The following is a 17,131-nucleotide window of genomic DNA, read 5'->3' as shown; positions in this document are numbered from 1 at the left end:
CCTAGAGCTGGCTGTCTTACCAAACTGAGCAACCGGGCATGAAGGACCTTGGTCAGGGAGGTGACCAAGAATCCAATGACCACTCTGGCAGAACTACAGTGTGTCCTGGCTGAGATGGAAGAACCTGCCAGAAGGAGAACTCTCCACAGCACTTCACCAATCTGGGCTTTACGGGAGAATGGTCAGACGGGAGCTACTCCTAAGAAAAAGGCAAATGACAGCACCCCTGGAGTTTCCATTCTGTGGTCTGATGAGACAAAAATTGAAGTCTTTGGTCTGGCTCCAAAGTGCTGTCTGGAAAAAAACAGGCACAGCTTATCACCCGTCTAACACCATCTCTACCATGAAGCGTGGTGGCAGCAGCATGCTATGGGGATGTTTTTCAGCGGCAGGGACTGGGAGACTGGTAAGGATAGAGGGAACAATGAAGGGAGCCAAATACAGGCAAATCCTTGATTAGAACCTGCTTTTGAGTGCAAACAACCTTAGACTGGGGCGAAGATTTACATTCTAACAGGACAATAACCCCAAGCATACAGCCAAAGCAATGCTGGAATGGCTTCAGAACAAGAATTTGAAAGTCCTTGAGTGGCCCAGACTTGAATCCCATTTAAAATCTGTGGGAAGACATGAAGATTCACTACCGCTCTCCATCTAACTTAACAGAGCTTGAGAAAATCTGTAAGGAAGAATGGTGAAAAGAATCCCCATATCCAGATATGCAAAGCTGATACAGACATACCCAAGACGACTCAAAGCTTTAATCGCCTCCGAAGGTGCTTCTACAAAGTATTGAGTCAGGTGTGAATACTAATGTTTGAGAGATTTCTGTGTTTTTCATTTTCAAATGTCTAAAAACATGATTTCCCTTTGTCATTATGGGGTATAGTGTGTTTATGGGTGAGGAAAAATGTATTGAATCAATTTTGAATTAAGGCTGGAACACAACAAAATGTGGAGTAAGTCAAGTGGTGTGGATACCTTCTGAAGGCATTGTATGGCTATATATTTTGCTCTGCAGATAAAAGAAGAAGCATGCACATGGTTTATTGCATGATGTGTTTCATTATTGAACTGGCATTGTTGATTCATTGTTTGTTTGTTTTGTAATAGACATATATTTAGCCTCCTGCCTTCATCACACACAAAGGACCAGATCTGGTAGTGATGTTAGTACAGTAAGGGTGATGAGACTTGAGTTGTTTCTGCCTCTTCAAATGGAAACCAACCAAATCCATGAGGATGAGTGTTGTCACAGATTCCTAGAGGAACAACTACTGCTATGTCTCGTTCTTGCTCAAAACATGTGAACTCTCATACCGTAGGCTTAGGCAAAATGCACTAGAAAACTTGGGTCACATTCAGCAGGGTGCAACATTCTGGCACTGAACATTGCAGATAGAATGACATGAATAGAGTTGACATGATTCCTTATTCTACATGTCAGTCATACACAATATTTGAACAGTTTACGGGGTTGTGCTCTGCTGAACACAGCCCTGGGTCATGTTCATTTGTGTTTCTTATTGAACAAGTTCAGATAGAAACAAAAAGGTACTCTCTGTTTTTGACCATTTTTGTGGTTTCTGGTATGTTGTCTTCCACAGAGAAGCTGGCACCAGGCAGAGGAGGAGTACTAATCAAATTGTATTAGTCACATGCGCCGAATACAACAGGTGTAGACCTTACAGTGAAATGCTTACGAGCCCCTAACCAACAATGCAGTTTCAAAAAATACAGATACGAATAAGAGATACAAGTAATTAAAGAGCAAGAGTGAAATGACAATAGCGAGACTATATACAGGGGGTACCGATACAGAGTCAATGTGCGGGGGCACCGGTTATTTGAGGTAGTATGTACATGTAGGTAGAGTTATTAAAGTGACTACATAGATGACAACAGAGAGTAGCAGTGGTGTAAAGAGGGGGTGGAGGCACTGTAAATAGTCTGAGTAGCCATTTGACTAGATGTTCAGGAGTCTTATGGCTTGGGGGTAGAAGCTGTTTAGAAGCCTCTTGGATCTAGACTTGGCGCTCCGGTACCGTGTGCCGTGTGGTGGTAGAGAAAACAGTCTATGACTAGAGTGGCTGGGGTCTTTGACAATTTTTAGGGCCTTCCTCTGACACCGCCTGGTATAGAGGTCCTGGATGGCAGGAAGCTTGGCCCCAGTGATGTACTGGGCCATTCGCACTACCCTCTGCAGTGCCTTGTGGTCGGAGGCCGAGCAGTTGCCATACCAGGCAGTGATGCAACCAGTCAGGATGCTACCGTTTACTCTTCAGTGTGGTGTATTCGGCCGCCGCCGCCTCCTCACCAGGCGTGTTGTTCTTCACCCACAGAGAAGCTGGTACCAGACAGAAGAGGAGTACTACCTCTTACTTTTCAGTGTGGCAGTGTGTGGCCTGCGCTTCATCAGCTTCAGCCTGGAGCACTGCTGGCGCCCCCTGGAGGCTGGAGGACTGCAGCAGCAGGTCTACTGGCTGACCGCTTACTCCTTCTACCATCCTTTGTTCTTCAACGGACCCATCCTCACCTTCAAGGACTTCCTCCAACAGGTGAGATATCAGTCAATCAGCTGCCTGGGAGGAATAAGCCTCTGATCTGACATGAAAGGCGCACATTTTCAAGCAATTGTCCTCGCTGGGAACATTCAATTTTCATTTGAGAGCAATTGATGCAAAAGTTTTTCTGGGAGCAAATGAGTAACATAGCAAGATCTAGAGGTATCCCCTTGGTTCCAAACTCTTGCTTCCCAAAATGAAACATCACTCTCCAATTTCTCATCACTGATTGAAAAAGAAAAGTCAGTGTTGCAAGATTTATCTGTGATTCCTCTCTCTCTGGTGTAGTTTTAGACTCTTGAGTGTGAAAGCTCAGGGATTTCTCAGCGCCTTGGGGTTAGGTTCTGAGTGAGCGAGTTTTATAAGAGCTAAATTAAACTCTGGTGGAAAATGTGCTGCAATGATCCGTTGCTGTAGGTTTACTCTGAGGGCAGGTAGGAGGGGGTTTGCACTTTTGCGACTTTTCTATTGGTTCCATCTCAACAGGCAAGCTCAATCAAGCACAGCTAAAGTACTTGCAAGCATTTGAAATACTATTTGAATCCAGGTCTGCAAAGCACAGCTGAGCAGCTCCTGTTGGGTTATCACAGTGCCCGCCATGCCTTTTCTGTTTTTCTACTGCAGGAAAAGCCCATTCCCTCAAATACTGTGCAGTAGGTGATACTGCTAGAGATGAGAAAGTAGTGGGTGGTGAATGGCAAGGAAAGAAATGCTGCTAGTTCGATAGGGAGGAGAGAGATCAGACCGGGGTTCAAATACAATTTTAAATAATTGCATATACCCAATCAGGGCTTGATTGAGTTTATCTGGCACGATGCAACCAATAGAATAGTCGCACACAATGAGAACCCCCGCCCATCTGTTACTTCAGGGAGGCTAAAGCAACCACACAGTGTTTTGAAAGATTTCAAATAGTATTTGAATCCAGGTCTGAGAGAGACGTCATATTGAATAGGTAAAGCCCACAAACAGGAGAAGCTAATTGGGCTAAGGTTATTAGGAAATGTGGGGAGTGTTTGTATGGAAAGAATCCCTTCCATTATTTATCATCATGTCCCATCTCCATACAGACCATCAGAGGAGCAGTGGAGGCTGGTGACTTGAAATATTGAGGAAGATGGGAAACACATGGTATAGGCACGGAGACAACAAATCATGTTTAAAAAAATCGTGAACGACATTATTTTAACTTAGAACATTTAATATAGACATTTTATTTTAAAATATTATGGGGAATGGGAAGGCTACTTACAAAGTGTTGGGAAGGGATCACAGCATTGATTGTATGAGGCATGAGTTGAGATGTTCAGAGGCTTGACTTCAGAGCAGGACAGGGGTTATGGTGTTCAGAGGCTTCAGTGTAGGACAGGCTCATCATGGATGGATGGTATTGAATAGCTCAACTTTTCCACTGAGCAGGACAAGATTTGACTGGGAAGACGAAAAACAATAACACAGTTAGACAAAAGAGCTAAGAATGTTTGTCCAAGCAAGGATTAAAATCACATTGATGTGTAATAATGTGTTTGTTTGTATATGTGATTGACTACATACAGTAATGAGAGAAAATTGACAGGGCTTAGAGAGGAAACATTCAATGTGCCTGGAAGGGGGTGTGGAGCCACGAGCCTCCTAGGTTTTGTATTGAAGTCCATGTAGCCAGAGGAGGATGGGAAATGGCTGTCCTCTGGCTAAACCATGATGCTACCCCAGAGGGTGCCGTTGAGACTACTGCACATCTTTTATTGGAAAAAAGGGGGTTTTAATCAGGCATTTGGTGACATGAATATATTTGTTTTTATTTTAATTGCATTTTTACTCACTGAGTAGGATGGTCCTCCCCTTCCTCCTCTGAGGGGCCTGTATGAATGCTCCTCACAACACTCTACCTGTACTGGTTGTTCAATAAACCTTCCATACTGTACGTTCCATTCTATTTGACAAGCACCCCAAAGTCATATAATAAATATATAAATGATTAAGTTTATAAACCCTTAAGTGTACCTTAATGTAATGTTTTTCTGTATTATCCACCACACCAAATACTTGTCTTATTGGTAATAGGGCTGTAAAATAAAGTATTACCTTTGTGTGATTATTGTAGATGCAGGTACATGTGAAGGATCGTGGTGCTAGGATTACGTTCCTCTCGCTGCTGGCCAACGCTGGCAGGATCTGTGTGTGGTGGCTTATAGCGGAGTACATGATACACCTGATGTACATGCACACTATACAGGCCAACGAAACATATCTGGAGATACTGCCACCATGGGCCTTGGGTAAGTGTTTCTGTGTGTGTGTGTGTGTGTTCTTGCGTGTGTTTATGCGTGCGTGCATGCAGTATGTACATGCATGTGTGTTTTTGTATAGTTCAAAACTGCCATACTCTTTATTTAGCTAAGGAAACCGCCTCAAACTTGAGTTCGATGATAAAGCCATCTGTTCAGTTGCCTGAAAGCAAAACTTTTGGGACCCACCACTGTATTTCACACGGTAAGCATTTTGCCTGAGAGAGAGCGACACTCTGTAGGTAACAGCAAGCTTGTAAAGTACAGCAGTGAAGTTATGACTGAACCTTTTGTTTTGTCAGCAGGGAAATTGGGCGATTTCATGCCAGCTTAGCACAAAAATATTTTTTGTGTCTCAGATTGTACTGGCAATCCTCACATATAAACTTACTTGGGAGGAAGAGTGTTTGATATGCTTTTTACAGTACATTTGTAACACAATTATTTTACATTTGATGAAATTTGCCATTTTAGGCCCTTTTTAGACCTATACATGCCCATTGTAAGAACCAAAGATTTGTGAACCGTACATGATACAGACAGCACCTTCATGTCAGTGTACTCCAAATACTGTACTCTAAAGGACTATCACTACATTCTGAAATACAATTTTACACATTCATTTATTGAACATTAAAACTATCAATATAATATTTTAGGCCTCCCGAGTGGTGCAGCGGTCTAAGGCACTGCATTGCAGTGCTAGAGGTGTCACTACATCACATTTCCACAGGGGCTTTCAGCTACTCTTTAAAGGTATGATACATTTTATGTGCCCCACCAACATGGTGAATTGCAAAATGGATTCAAAGGAACTCCCTTTGCTGGTGATTTTTAATATTCAGATTGTTTAATCGTCACATGTACAGGGTTGCAGCAATGATTGCAGGGTACAGTGAAAATCTTGCTGTATGTGTAATGTGGCCTGTGATTGTGATTTATATGTATAAAATTGATCATTTCTTCAACAGTAGCAGAGAGCCCACTCTGGAAATGGAATGTGTTTGAAGAGTATATTGTTCAAAACAATATGTCTAAAAATAAGTTAAATCAAAAGAGGTACTTTTGAAACCATGTACGGTTCATGGATCATAAGGTCTTACAGGAGGCATTTTATAGGTCTAAAGAGGGCCTAAATGGCCACTTTCATCATGATTTTCTAAAAAAAAAAATGGTTTGTGATACTAATGTAAAAACCATGATGAACATCCATTCCTCCCAATAAAGTTTCTACGTGAGAATTACCAGAACAATCGGAGATGCCAAAAATATTTTTGGCCATGCTGGTGTGGAATCGACCCAATACAAGTTCTCAGTCAACCTAATGGTTTTTGAGATGGAAGGCTAAGTGTAGTAGTAGTTATGAAGTAGAACACAAATTGAGAGGATGAGAGGAACAAGGGTTGCCTGGGCTGCACAGCCTGCCTTTACCCAACAGTTATATTAAAGCATACTGGAGAGAAGGCTAATAAGTGTGGTAGTAGTTAGTTCTGAAGTAGGACACAAATTGACAGATGCTTTTAAATTCCCTTTTTTAAATTCTCATAATCATGGAGATAATGAAATTGTTCGGTGACAAACCAACCTGTCTGCAATAAGCAATATGGCAGCCATTCTGGCCCATGAGAGGGCAAGATGGAGCTACCACCATATTATGAACACGGATCCAGTCCTCTCAAATATACACAAGTACCAAGTGGTAGAGGCTGTGGGTTTTATTGTTTTGATTCAGGGTTTCTCTCTATGCAGTCCATCTGCTAGTAAACTATTGAACACTAAGGTAGCCCTTGGATTAGCTGTTCAGGATTCATGGCTTTGGGGTAGAAGTTGTTAAGAAGCCTTTTGGACCTCGACTTGGCGTTTGGTACCGCTTGCCGTGCGGTAGCAGAGAGAACAGTCTATGACTAGGGTGGCTGGAGTCTGACAATTTCTAGGGCCTTCCTCTGACACCGCCTAGTATATAGGTCCTGGGTGGCAGGAAGCTTGGCCCCAGTGATGTACTGTGCCGTACACACTACCCTTTGTAGTATCTTGCGGTCAGAGGCAGAGCAGTTGCCATACCAGGCAGTGATGCAACAAGTCAGGATGCTCTCGATGGGTCAGCTGTAGAACCTTTTGAGGATCTGAGGACCCATGCCAAATCTTTTTAGTTTCCTGAGGGGGAATAGGTTTTCTCGTGCTCTCTTCACGACTGTCTTGGTGTGTTTGGACCATGATAGTTTGTTGGTGATGTGGACACCAAGGAACGTGAAGTTCTCAATCTGAGGTGTTTAGTCCCAGCGTCTTTAGCTTAGTGATGACCTTTGAGGGCACTATGGTGTTGAATGCTGAGCTGTAGAATGAATAGCATTCTCACATAGGTGTTCCTTTTGTCCAGGTGCGAAAGGGCAGTGTTTAAAAAAATAATAATAATATTTCACATTTATTTCACCAGGTAGGCCAGTCGAGAACAAATTCTCATTTACAACTGCGACCTGGTCAAGATAAAGCAAAGCAGTGTGACAAAAACAACAGAGTTACACATGGGATAAACAAACATACAGTCAATAACACAATAGAAAAATCTGTATACAGTGTGTGCAAATGATGTAAGGAGGTAAGGCAATAAATAGGCCAATAGTGGCGAAGTAATTACAATTTAGCAATTTACACTGGAGAAAATATGTGCAGATGAGGATGTGCAAGTAGAAATACCGGTGTGCAGAAAAACAAAAACAAATATGGGGATGAGGTAGGTAGCTGGTTGGATGGGCTGTGTACAGCTGCAGCGATCGGTAAGCTGCTCTGACAGCTGACGCTTAAAGTTAGTGAGGGAGATATAAGTCTCCAACTTCAGTGATTTTTGCAATTCGTTCCAGTCATAGGCAGTAGAGAACTGGAAGGAAAGGCGGCCAAAGGAGGTGTTGGCTTTGGGGATGACCAGTGAAATATACCTGCTGGAGCTTGTGCTACGGGTGGGTGTAGCTTTGATGACCAGTGAGCTAAGATAAGGGGGAGCTTTACCTAGCGAAGACTTATAGATGACCTGGAGACAGTGGGTTTGGCGACGAATATGTAGCGAAGACTAGCCAACGAGAGCATACAGGTAGCAGTGGTGGGTAGTATATGGGGCTTTGGTGACAAAATGAATGGCACTGTGATAGACTGCATCCAATTTGCTGAGTAGAGTGTTGGAGGCTATTTTGTAAATGACATCGCCGAAGTCAAGGATCGGTAGGATAGTCAGTTTTATGAGGGTATGTTTGGCACCATGAGTGAAGGAGGCTTTGTTACAAAATAGGAAGCCGATTCTAGATTTAATTTTGGATTGGAGATGTTTAGTATGAGTCTGGAAGGAGAGTTTACAGTCTAGCCAGACACCTAGGTATTTATAGTTGTCCACATATTCTAAGTCAGAATCGTCCAGAGTAGTGATGCTGGGCGGGCGGGCGGATGCGGGCAGCGATCGGTTGAAGAGCATGCATTTAGTTTTACTAGCATTTAAGAGCAGTTGGAGGCCACGGAAGGAGTGTTGTATGGCGTTGAAGCTCGTTTGGAGGTTTGTTAACACAGTGTCCAAAGAAGGGCCAGATGTTTTCAGAATGGTGTCGTCTGCGTAGAGGTGGATCAAAGAATCACCCGCAGCAAGAGCGACGACATTGATATATACAGAGCAAAGAGTCGGCCCGAGAATTGAACCCTGTGGCACCCATATATAACACTACCGTTCAAAAGTTTGGGGTCACTTAGAAATGTCCTTGTTTTATTTCTTTGTCCATTAATATAACATCAAATTGATCAGAAATACAGTGTAGACATTTGTTAATGTTGTAAATGACTATTGTAGCTGGAAACAGCAGATTTTTAATGGAATATCTACATAGGCGTACAGAGGCCCATTATCAGCAACCATCACTCCTGTGTTCCAATGGCATATTGTGTTAGTTAATCCAAGTTGATCATTTTAAAAGGCTAATTGATTATTAGAAAGTTGTATTTTTTGTGATCCAATACGTAATATTATCATCATGTGGTTGTAATCCAGAGAGGTTAGAAAAATAATATAGATCCTCTGAGGCTGTGGAGGGATCCAAGTTGTGGATTTAAAAGAACATGAATCATCAGCGTACAATGACACCTTTGTTTTTAAGCCCTGTATTTCTAATCCCTTTATATTATTGTTGGATCTGATTTTAATAGCTAACATTTCGATGGCCATACTAAATAGATATGCCGATAGTGGACAACCTTGTATTACTCATCTTGACAGACTTAAAACTTTCTGAGAAGTAGCCATTTTTCACTATTTTACACCTAGGATTACTATACATGATTTTAACCCATTATTATAAGAGATTCTCCTAAATTGAAATTTTCCTGGCATTTATATATGAACTCCAGTCGTACTTCATCAAAGCCTTTTCAAAGTAACCTATGAATAGCAGGCCTGGTTTCCAAGATTGTTCATAGTGTTCTATTGTTTTCAGTTCTTGCCTTATATTATCTCCAATGTATCGTCCATGTAAAAAAAAAACCTGTCTGATTTAGAATGAATAATGTCCAACAATACCTTTTTTAATTCTATGCGCTATATATTTTGCTAGAATTTTTGCATCACAACACTGAAGTGTAAGGGTCTTCCAATTTTCCTAAAGAGCATGATGGTGATAGTTTGTAGTGTGATTTCCTTTATGGTCTACTGAGGTATTTAAAACAGTATTATAATCTCCCACCATAATAATAGTGTCTTTTATTGGTTGAAGGGTTGATAATTTATTATACATATTTTCAAAGAAGCGTGGATCATCATCATTTGGTCCGTAAAGGTTAATGAGCCATATCTGTTTATGGTCTAATAACATATTTAAAATCATCCATTTCCTTGCGGATCTGTTTGGACAATTTGCACATTTGGATCAAAGTTACTGTTAACCTGTTTGGGATGGGGCAGTATTTTCACGGCCGGATAAAAAACGTACCCGATTTAATCTGGTTACTACTCCTGCCCAGTAACTAGAGTATGCATATAATTAGTAGATTTGGATAGAAAACATTCTAAAGTTTCTAAAACTGTTTGAATGGTGTCTGTGAGTATAACAGAACTCATATGGCAGGCCAAAACCTGAGAAGATTCTATACGGGAAGTGCCCTGTCTGACCATTTCTTGTCCTTCTTTAGCCTCTTTATCAAAAATACAGGATCTCTGCTGTAACGTGACATTTTCTAAGGCTTTCATTGGCTCTAGGAAGGCGCCAGAACGTTGAATGATAGCTCTGCAGTCTCTGGGCGAAAAACAGCAGGGGTTTTGGAGAGTGGTCCTTCTGAGGACAATGACACTGGTGCGCGCGTGCATGTGACGACTCCATGTTTTTCTTTCTCTCTTTGAACGAATACATCGTCGCCCGGTTGGAATATTATCGCTATTTTACAAGAAAAATCACATAAAAATTGATTTTAAACAGCGTTTGACATGCTTCAAAGTACGGTAATGGAATATTTTTAAATCTTTTGTCACGAAACGCGCCTGTGCGTCACCCTTCGGATAGTTACCTGAACGCACGAACAAAGTGGAGCTATTTGGATATAACTATGGACTGTTTCGAACAAATCAACATTTGTTGTTGAAGTAGAAGTCTTGGGAGTGCATTCTGACGAAGAACAGCAAAGGTAATCCAATTTTTCTTATAGTAAATCTGAGTTTGGTGAGGGCCAAACTTGGTGGGTGTCAAAATAGCTAGCCTGTGATGGCCGGGCTATCTACTCAGATTATTGCAAAATGTGCTTTCCCCGAAAAGCTATTTTAAAATCGGACACCGCGATTACATAAAGGAGTTCTGTATCTATAATTCTTAAAATAATTATGTTTTTTGTCAACGTTTATTGTGAGTAATTTAGTAAATTCACCGGAAGTGTTCGGTGGGTATGCTAGTTCTGAACAAAACATGCTAATGTAAAAAGCTGGTTTTTGATATAAATATGAACTTGATTGAACAAAACATGCATGTATTGTATAACATAATGTCCTAGGAGTGTCATCTGATGAAGATCATCAAAGGTTAGTGCTGCATTTAGCTGTGGTTTTGGTTTTTGTGACATATATGCTAGCTTGAAAAATGGGTGTGTGATTATTTCTGGCTGGGTACTCTCCTGACAATCTAATGTTTTGCTTTTGCTGTAAAGCCTTTTTGAAATCGGACAATGTGGTTAGATAAAGGAGTCTTATCTTTCAAATGGTGTAAAATAGTCATATGTTTGAGAAATTGAAATTCTAGCATTTTTAAGTTTTTTTGTATTTCGCGCCAGGCGCTACCATTGGATATTGGCGAGGCGTTCCGCTAGAGGTTTTAACTAATATCACCCCTTTTGAGTTTCTTTGCCAATGGGAGAAGTATATCACCCCCCAATTGTTGAATGAATTTCCTGTAAACAATATATATTATATTCCTAAAGATTACTTTTTAACATTGCCTGCTCCTGGGCATTCTCACTACTTAGAAAAATGTAAAATTGTAGGGATTCCCTCATGCCCCTTTTCATGACGGTACTAGCAGCCACGGTAAGCTAGCTACCGACCGGAACATTAAGCTAGCCAACAACACAAACTATACTATACAGCTACAAGTAGTGAGTGGAGTTATAAACAAACTATACTAAACAAGTGAAATGTCTTACCTGTGATGAAATGTTTTCCACACGCATACAAGTCACATAATAAGCTGCATGGATTCACTCTGTGTGCAATAATAGTGTTGAACAGGATTTTTGAATGACTACCTGATCTCTCTACCCCACACATACAATTATCTGTAAGGTCCGTCAGTCGAGCAGTGAATTTCAAACACAGATTCAACCACAAAGACCAGGGAGGTTTTCCAATGCCTCACAAAAAAAGGTAGCTATTGATAGATGGGTAAAAAAAGCAGACGTTGAAAATTCCTTTGAGGATGGTGAAGTTATTAATTACACTTTGGATGGTTTATCAATTCAAACAGTCACTACATAAATACAGGCGTCCTTCCTAAGTCAGTTGCCGGAGAGAAGTAAACCGCTCAGAGATTTCACCATGAGGCCATTACAAACCGTGTAATGGCTGTGATAGGAGAAAACATTGTAGTTACTCCACAATACAAACATAAATGACAGAGAGAAAAGAAGGAAGCTAAAGTGTCCAAGCAATTCACTTTTTGTCCTGAATACAAAGTGTTATGTTTGGGGCAAATCCAATACAACGCATTACTGAGTACCACTCCATAATTTCATGCATAGTTGTGGCTGCATCATGTTATGGGTATGCTTGTAATCGTTAAGGACTGGGGAGTTTTTCAGGATAAAAAATAAACTGAATGAAGCTAAGCACATGTAAAATCCTAGAGGAAAGCTTGGTGCAGGCACTGGGAGATAAATTCACCTTTCAGCAGGACAATAACCTAAAACACTATGCCAAATCTACATTGGAGTAGCTTACCAAGAAGACCGTGAATGTTTCTGAGTGGCCGAGTTGTAGTTTTCACTTAAATCTGCTAGAAAGTGGAAAGATGGAAAGATCTGAAAATGGTTGTCTAGCAATGATCAACAAACAATTTTACAGAGCTTGAAGAATTTTGAAAAGAATAATGGGCAAATGTTGCACAATCCAGGTGTGGAAAGCTCTTAGAGACTTACCCAGAAAGACACAGCTGTAATCGCTGCCAAAAGTGATTCTGACATGTATTTACTCAGGGGGTTGAATACTGATCTAATCAAGATATATTAGTGTTTTATTGTTCATTAATGTTTTACAAATGTTAGAATTTTACTTCCACTTTGACAGAGTATTTTGTGTTTATCGTTGACACAAAATGACAATTAAATCTATTTGAATCCCACTTTGTAACACAACAAAATGTGCAAAAAGCCAAGGTGTGTGACTACTTTCTCTGGGATATGTGGGACGCTAGCGTCCCACCTCGACAACAGCCAGTGATATTGCAGGGCGCCAAACTCAAACAACAGAAATCTCATAATTAAAATTCCTCAAACATACAAGTATTATACACCATTTTAAAGATAAACTTCTTGTTAATCCAACCACAGTGTCCGATTTCAATAAGGCTTTACGGCAAAAGCAAACCATGCTATTATCTGAGGACAGCACCCCATCAAACAAATACAGACAATCAGAATTCAACCCGCCAGGCACAACACAAAAGTCATAAATAACATATAGTGCATGCCTTACCTTTGAAGATCTTCTTCTGTTGGCACTCCAATATGTCCCATAACCATCACAAATGGTCCTTTTGTTTGATTAATTCCGTCGTTATATATCCAAAATGTCCATTTATTTGGCGCGTTTGATCCAGAAAAACACCGGTTCCAACTCGCGCCACATGACTACAAAATATGTCATAAGTTACCTGTAATCTTTGTCCAAACATTTCAAACAACTTTAGGTATTTTTTTATGTAAATAATCGATAAAATTTAAGACGGGATAAACAGCGTTCAATACCGGAGGAAAACAATGTGGAGCGTCCTTTCTGTCACGCGCCTCTATCAAACAGTACACTTCCCTCGAGCCTCGTTCTGAACAGCCATACTTCTTCATTACACAAAGGAAAAACATCAACCAATTTCTAAAGACTGTTGACATCCAGTGGAAGCGATAGGAACTGCAAGCAACTGCCTTAGAAATCTAGGTTCCCAAAGAAAACTCATTTGAAAAGAGTGTGACCTCAAAAAACAAATTTCCTCTTTGGTTTGTCCTCGTGGTTTTGCCTGCTAAATAAGTTATGTTATACTCACAGACACCATTCAAACAGTTTTAGAAACTTCAGAGTGTTTTCCATCCAAATCTACCAATTATATGACTATCCTAAAAAACAGGCAGTTTAATGTGGGCATGCTTTTCATCCGGATGTGAAAATACTGCCCCCTATCCCAAAGAAGTTTTAAGGCACTGTATATATTGCCCACAGTTTGGGAACCACTGCCCTAGAGGCACAAATTCATCCAACTTTAGACAGCCTTATGAAATATGAATATGCACAGATCAGTTGTAGGATCTCTGTACTGAAACTGTAACTCATCTTGCCATAATATGTAGACCTGTACTGTAACATTCCACCCACATCTCTTTGGCTGCGTTCCAATAGTCATATTTCACAGGGTTTGGGTTGATTCCATTTCAACTAAACGTTATTTAGCATAATGTATTTCAATTGATGAATTTATTTTTTATTCTGGGCACAAATTACTTTTGCATAAATCATTAATTGATGTCAGTAAGAGACTTGCATTAAAATTTGACTCTCAAATATTGCCCTTATTGAATACCAATTCATCATGATTTACTTGATTTATGATACTTGAGGTGTTAACTTAATGTACAGTACAATATGTCATATAAGCTGATCCTGGCAGTTAATGTGTATTTTGGTTTATTTCAATCAAACCTACATTGCAGTTTTTACACAGTAGAATATAAACATGACCTTTCTTCCAGTGGACTAGGAAAAAAGGCAGAATAAGACGTGTGCACAATTCAGAGTGGGAGATTGGAAAGGTAAGGGCGCAGATTGCAAGTAGTCAGAATACCACCTTGGGGCAGTAGATACTATAAACAAGGCTTCATCGCTCTCCCTCCTTACCTATATATCTGTCTCTACCTCCCTCAGGCAGGCTGGCCCTGGCATTAATCCAGTTGTTCTATGTACTGTATATACTAAGTACATAGTGCTGTCACTATACAGTATGTGCTAAAGCAGGGTTTCCCAAACTCGGTCCTGGGGACCCAAAGGGGTGTACGTTTTGTTTTTTGCCCTAGCACTACACATTTGATTCAAATAATCAACTGATCATTTAAATCAGCAGTGTAGTATTAGGGCAAAAAACTAAACGTGAGGTCCCAAGGGCCGAGTTTGGCAAACGCTGTGCTAAAGCTTCATCACTCTCCTACCCATTTCTCTCTCTTGCTCTACCTCCCTCAGGTGGGCTGGCCCTGGCATTAGTCCAGTTCTTCTATGTGAAGTACCTGGTTCTGTTTGGTGTTCCGTCTCTGCTAGCTGGAATGGATGGGCTGGCCCCCCCGAAGCTACCACGCTGTGTCAGCATTATGCACAGTTTCACAGGAATGTGGAGGTGAGGCTGGAACACACACGCACACACACGCACAGGCACACTGTCGCACACAATCTATTTTAAGTCAGATCACTGCTTCTCTTGAGATGAGGCTGTAGTAGGATCTTCATTTGAGACTGTTTGCTACAGCAGGAAAATAATCTGCAGTAGGAAATGTGAATTATTTTGTTGATTTTATAATTAAAGGACATTTTTGTATGGGTTGATTTTTAAATAACTTAATTTCAGTGGAAATTACAAACTTCAGAAGGCTTTTTAAAACCTCAAATACACTATAAGTTTAAAATGTCCTGCATTGCAAGAAAGTTCTCCAGCAACAGAGTGATCAAATTAAGATCCTACGTTTGTATACAACCAGTGCCTTTTTATCTTGGCCTGCAACAGAACGAGGCAAGATTGTCAGTTTAAGGGTCTGTCTGTGTTTCTCTGTCTGTGTGCGCACGCCTGCGTGTGTGTTTTGAGATGCAGTTTCTACTGCGTCAGCAGGTAAGCTTGATATGGCTTGCTAAATCCATTGTAGGCATCAAACAAGCCAATCCGTCTCATTTGATTACAAAGCTGATGTAGGTGCTGTGCCAAACCTTTACTACAGGTGGCAGAGTAGCCTAAGTATGTCAACCAATTGAAAGACTTGGGAATTTCATCTGAATAGAACACACAATGCTTATCAATGCCATTTCACATATTACATAAGTCTTTAATAATGTGTAAAAATGCCATATTTGATGGCTGGGTCATGATGGCCTGGTTAATGTCCTGTTTTTACTTTAGGCTGACAAAGACCGTGTAGGCTGAGTGGCTGATCTTGGGTTGTCGCTAAAAGGCTTTAATGGGAAGCATGTAGCAAGTCTTATGTTGGTTTTCATGTCGAAACCATGGGTGTTCTCTTAGATTCAGTGACTTCTTACACTGGCGGGAGTTCTTGTTCGAGAAGTAATGGGGAAATGCTTCTGTTCTTTTATTAACTTGGTCTAGCCTTCCCCGTAGCTCAGTTGGTAGAGCATGGTGTTTGCAACACCAGGGTTGTGGGTTCGATTCCCACAGGGGGCCAAGTACGAAGAAAAAAAAAATGTATGAAATGAAAATGAAATGTATGCATTCGCTACTGTAAGTCACTCTGGATAAGAGCGTCTGCTAAATGTCTAAAATATATATACACACACATTTTTTTATTTGACTTTGACCTGAGCTCAATTTCGAGTCTCATAGCAAAGGCTCTGAATACTTATGCAAATACGTTTTTATTTTTAATACATTTGCAAAACCTGTTTTCGCTTTGTCATTATGGGGTATTGTGTGTAGATTGATGAGGAACAACACTTATTTAATCAATTTTAGAAAAGGCTGTAACGTAACAAAATGTGGAAAAAGTCAAGGGGTCTGAATACTTTCCTAATGCACTGCATGCATATATATATATATATATATTGCTCAAAAACATAAAGGGAAAACTAAAATAACACATCCTAGATCTGAATGAATGAAATAATCTTATGAAATACTTTTTTCTTTTCATAGTTGAATGTGCTGACAACAAAATCACACAAAAATAATCAATGGAAATCCAATTTATCAACCCATGGAGGTCTGGATTTGGATTCACACTCAAAATTAAAGTGGAAAACCACACTACAGGCTGATCCAACTTTGATGTAATGTCCTTAAAACAAGTGAAAATGAGGCTCAGTAGTGTGTGTGGCCTCCACGTGCCTGTATGACCTCCCTACAACGCCTGGGCATGCTCCAGATGAGGTGGCGGATGGTCTCCTGAGGGATCTCCTCCCAGACCTGGACTAAAGCATCCGCCAACTCCTGGACAGTCTGTGGTGCAAAGTGGCGTTGGTGGATGGAGCGAGACATGATGTCCCAGATGTGCTCAATTGGATTCAGGTCTGGGGAACGGGCGGGCCAGTCCATAGCATCAATGCCTTCCTCTTGCAGGAACTGCTGACACACTCCAGCCACATGAGGTCTAGCATTGTCTTGCATTAGGAGGAACCCAGGGCCAACCGCACCAGCATATGGTCTCACAAGGGGTCTGAGGATCTCATCTCAGTACCTAATGGCAGTCAGGCTACCTCTGGCGAGCACATGGAGGGCTGTGCGGCCCCCCAAAGAAATGCCACCCCACACCATGACTGACCCACCGCCAAACCGGTCATGCTGGAGGATGTTGCAGGCA

At 40.9% G+C, this 17,131-nt stretch overlaps 1 protein-coding gene across 2 annotated transcripts in view; it reads left to right on the top strand.

Moving 5' to 3' along the window:
• hhat (hedgehog acyltransferase) overlaps nucleotides 1–17,131 on the top strand; it is a 114,959-nt gene that overhangs the window by 15,487 nt on the left and 82,341 nt on the right. For both annotated transcript variants that reach the window (XM_029698713.1, XM_029698712.1), the window contains exons 6-8: nucleotides 2,343–2,558; nucleotides 4,669–4,843; nucleotides 14,799–14,949. In XM_029698713.1, coding sequence (XP_029554573.1) covers nucleotides 2,343–2,558; nucleotides 4,669–4,843; nucleotides 14,799–14,949 — 542 coding nt within the window. The remainder of the gene's footprint in view (nucleotides 1–2,342; nucleotides 2,559–4,668; nucleotides 4,844–14,798; nucleotides 14,950–17,131) is intronic.

The sequence above is a fragment of the Salmo trutta genome, chromosome 18, assembly GCF_901001165.1.
Source record: "Salmo trutta chromosome 18, fSalTru1.1, whole genome shotgun sequence".
Classification (NCBI taxonomy): domain Eukaryota; kingdom Metazoa; phylum Chordata; class Actinopteri; order Salmoniformes; family Salmonidae; genus Salmo; species Salmo trutta.
The sequence above is the reverse complement of the archived record's forward strand: the minus strand, read 5'-3'. Positions and strand labels throughout refer to the sequence as shown.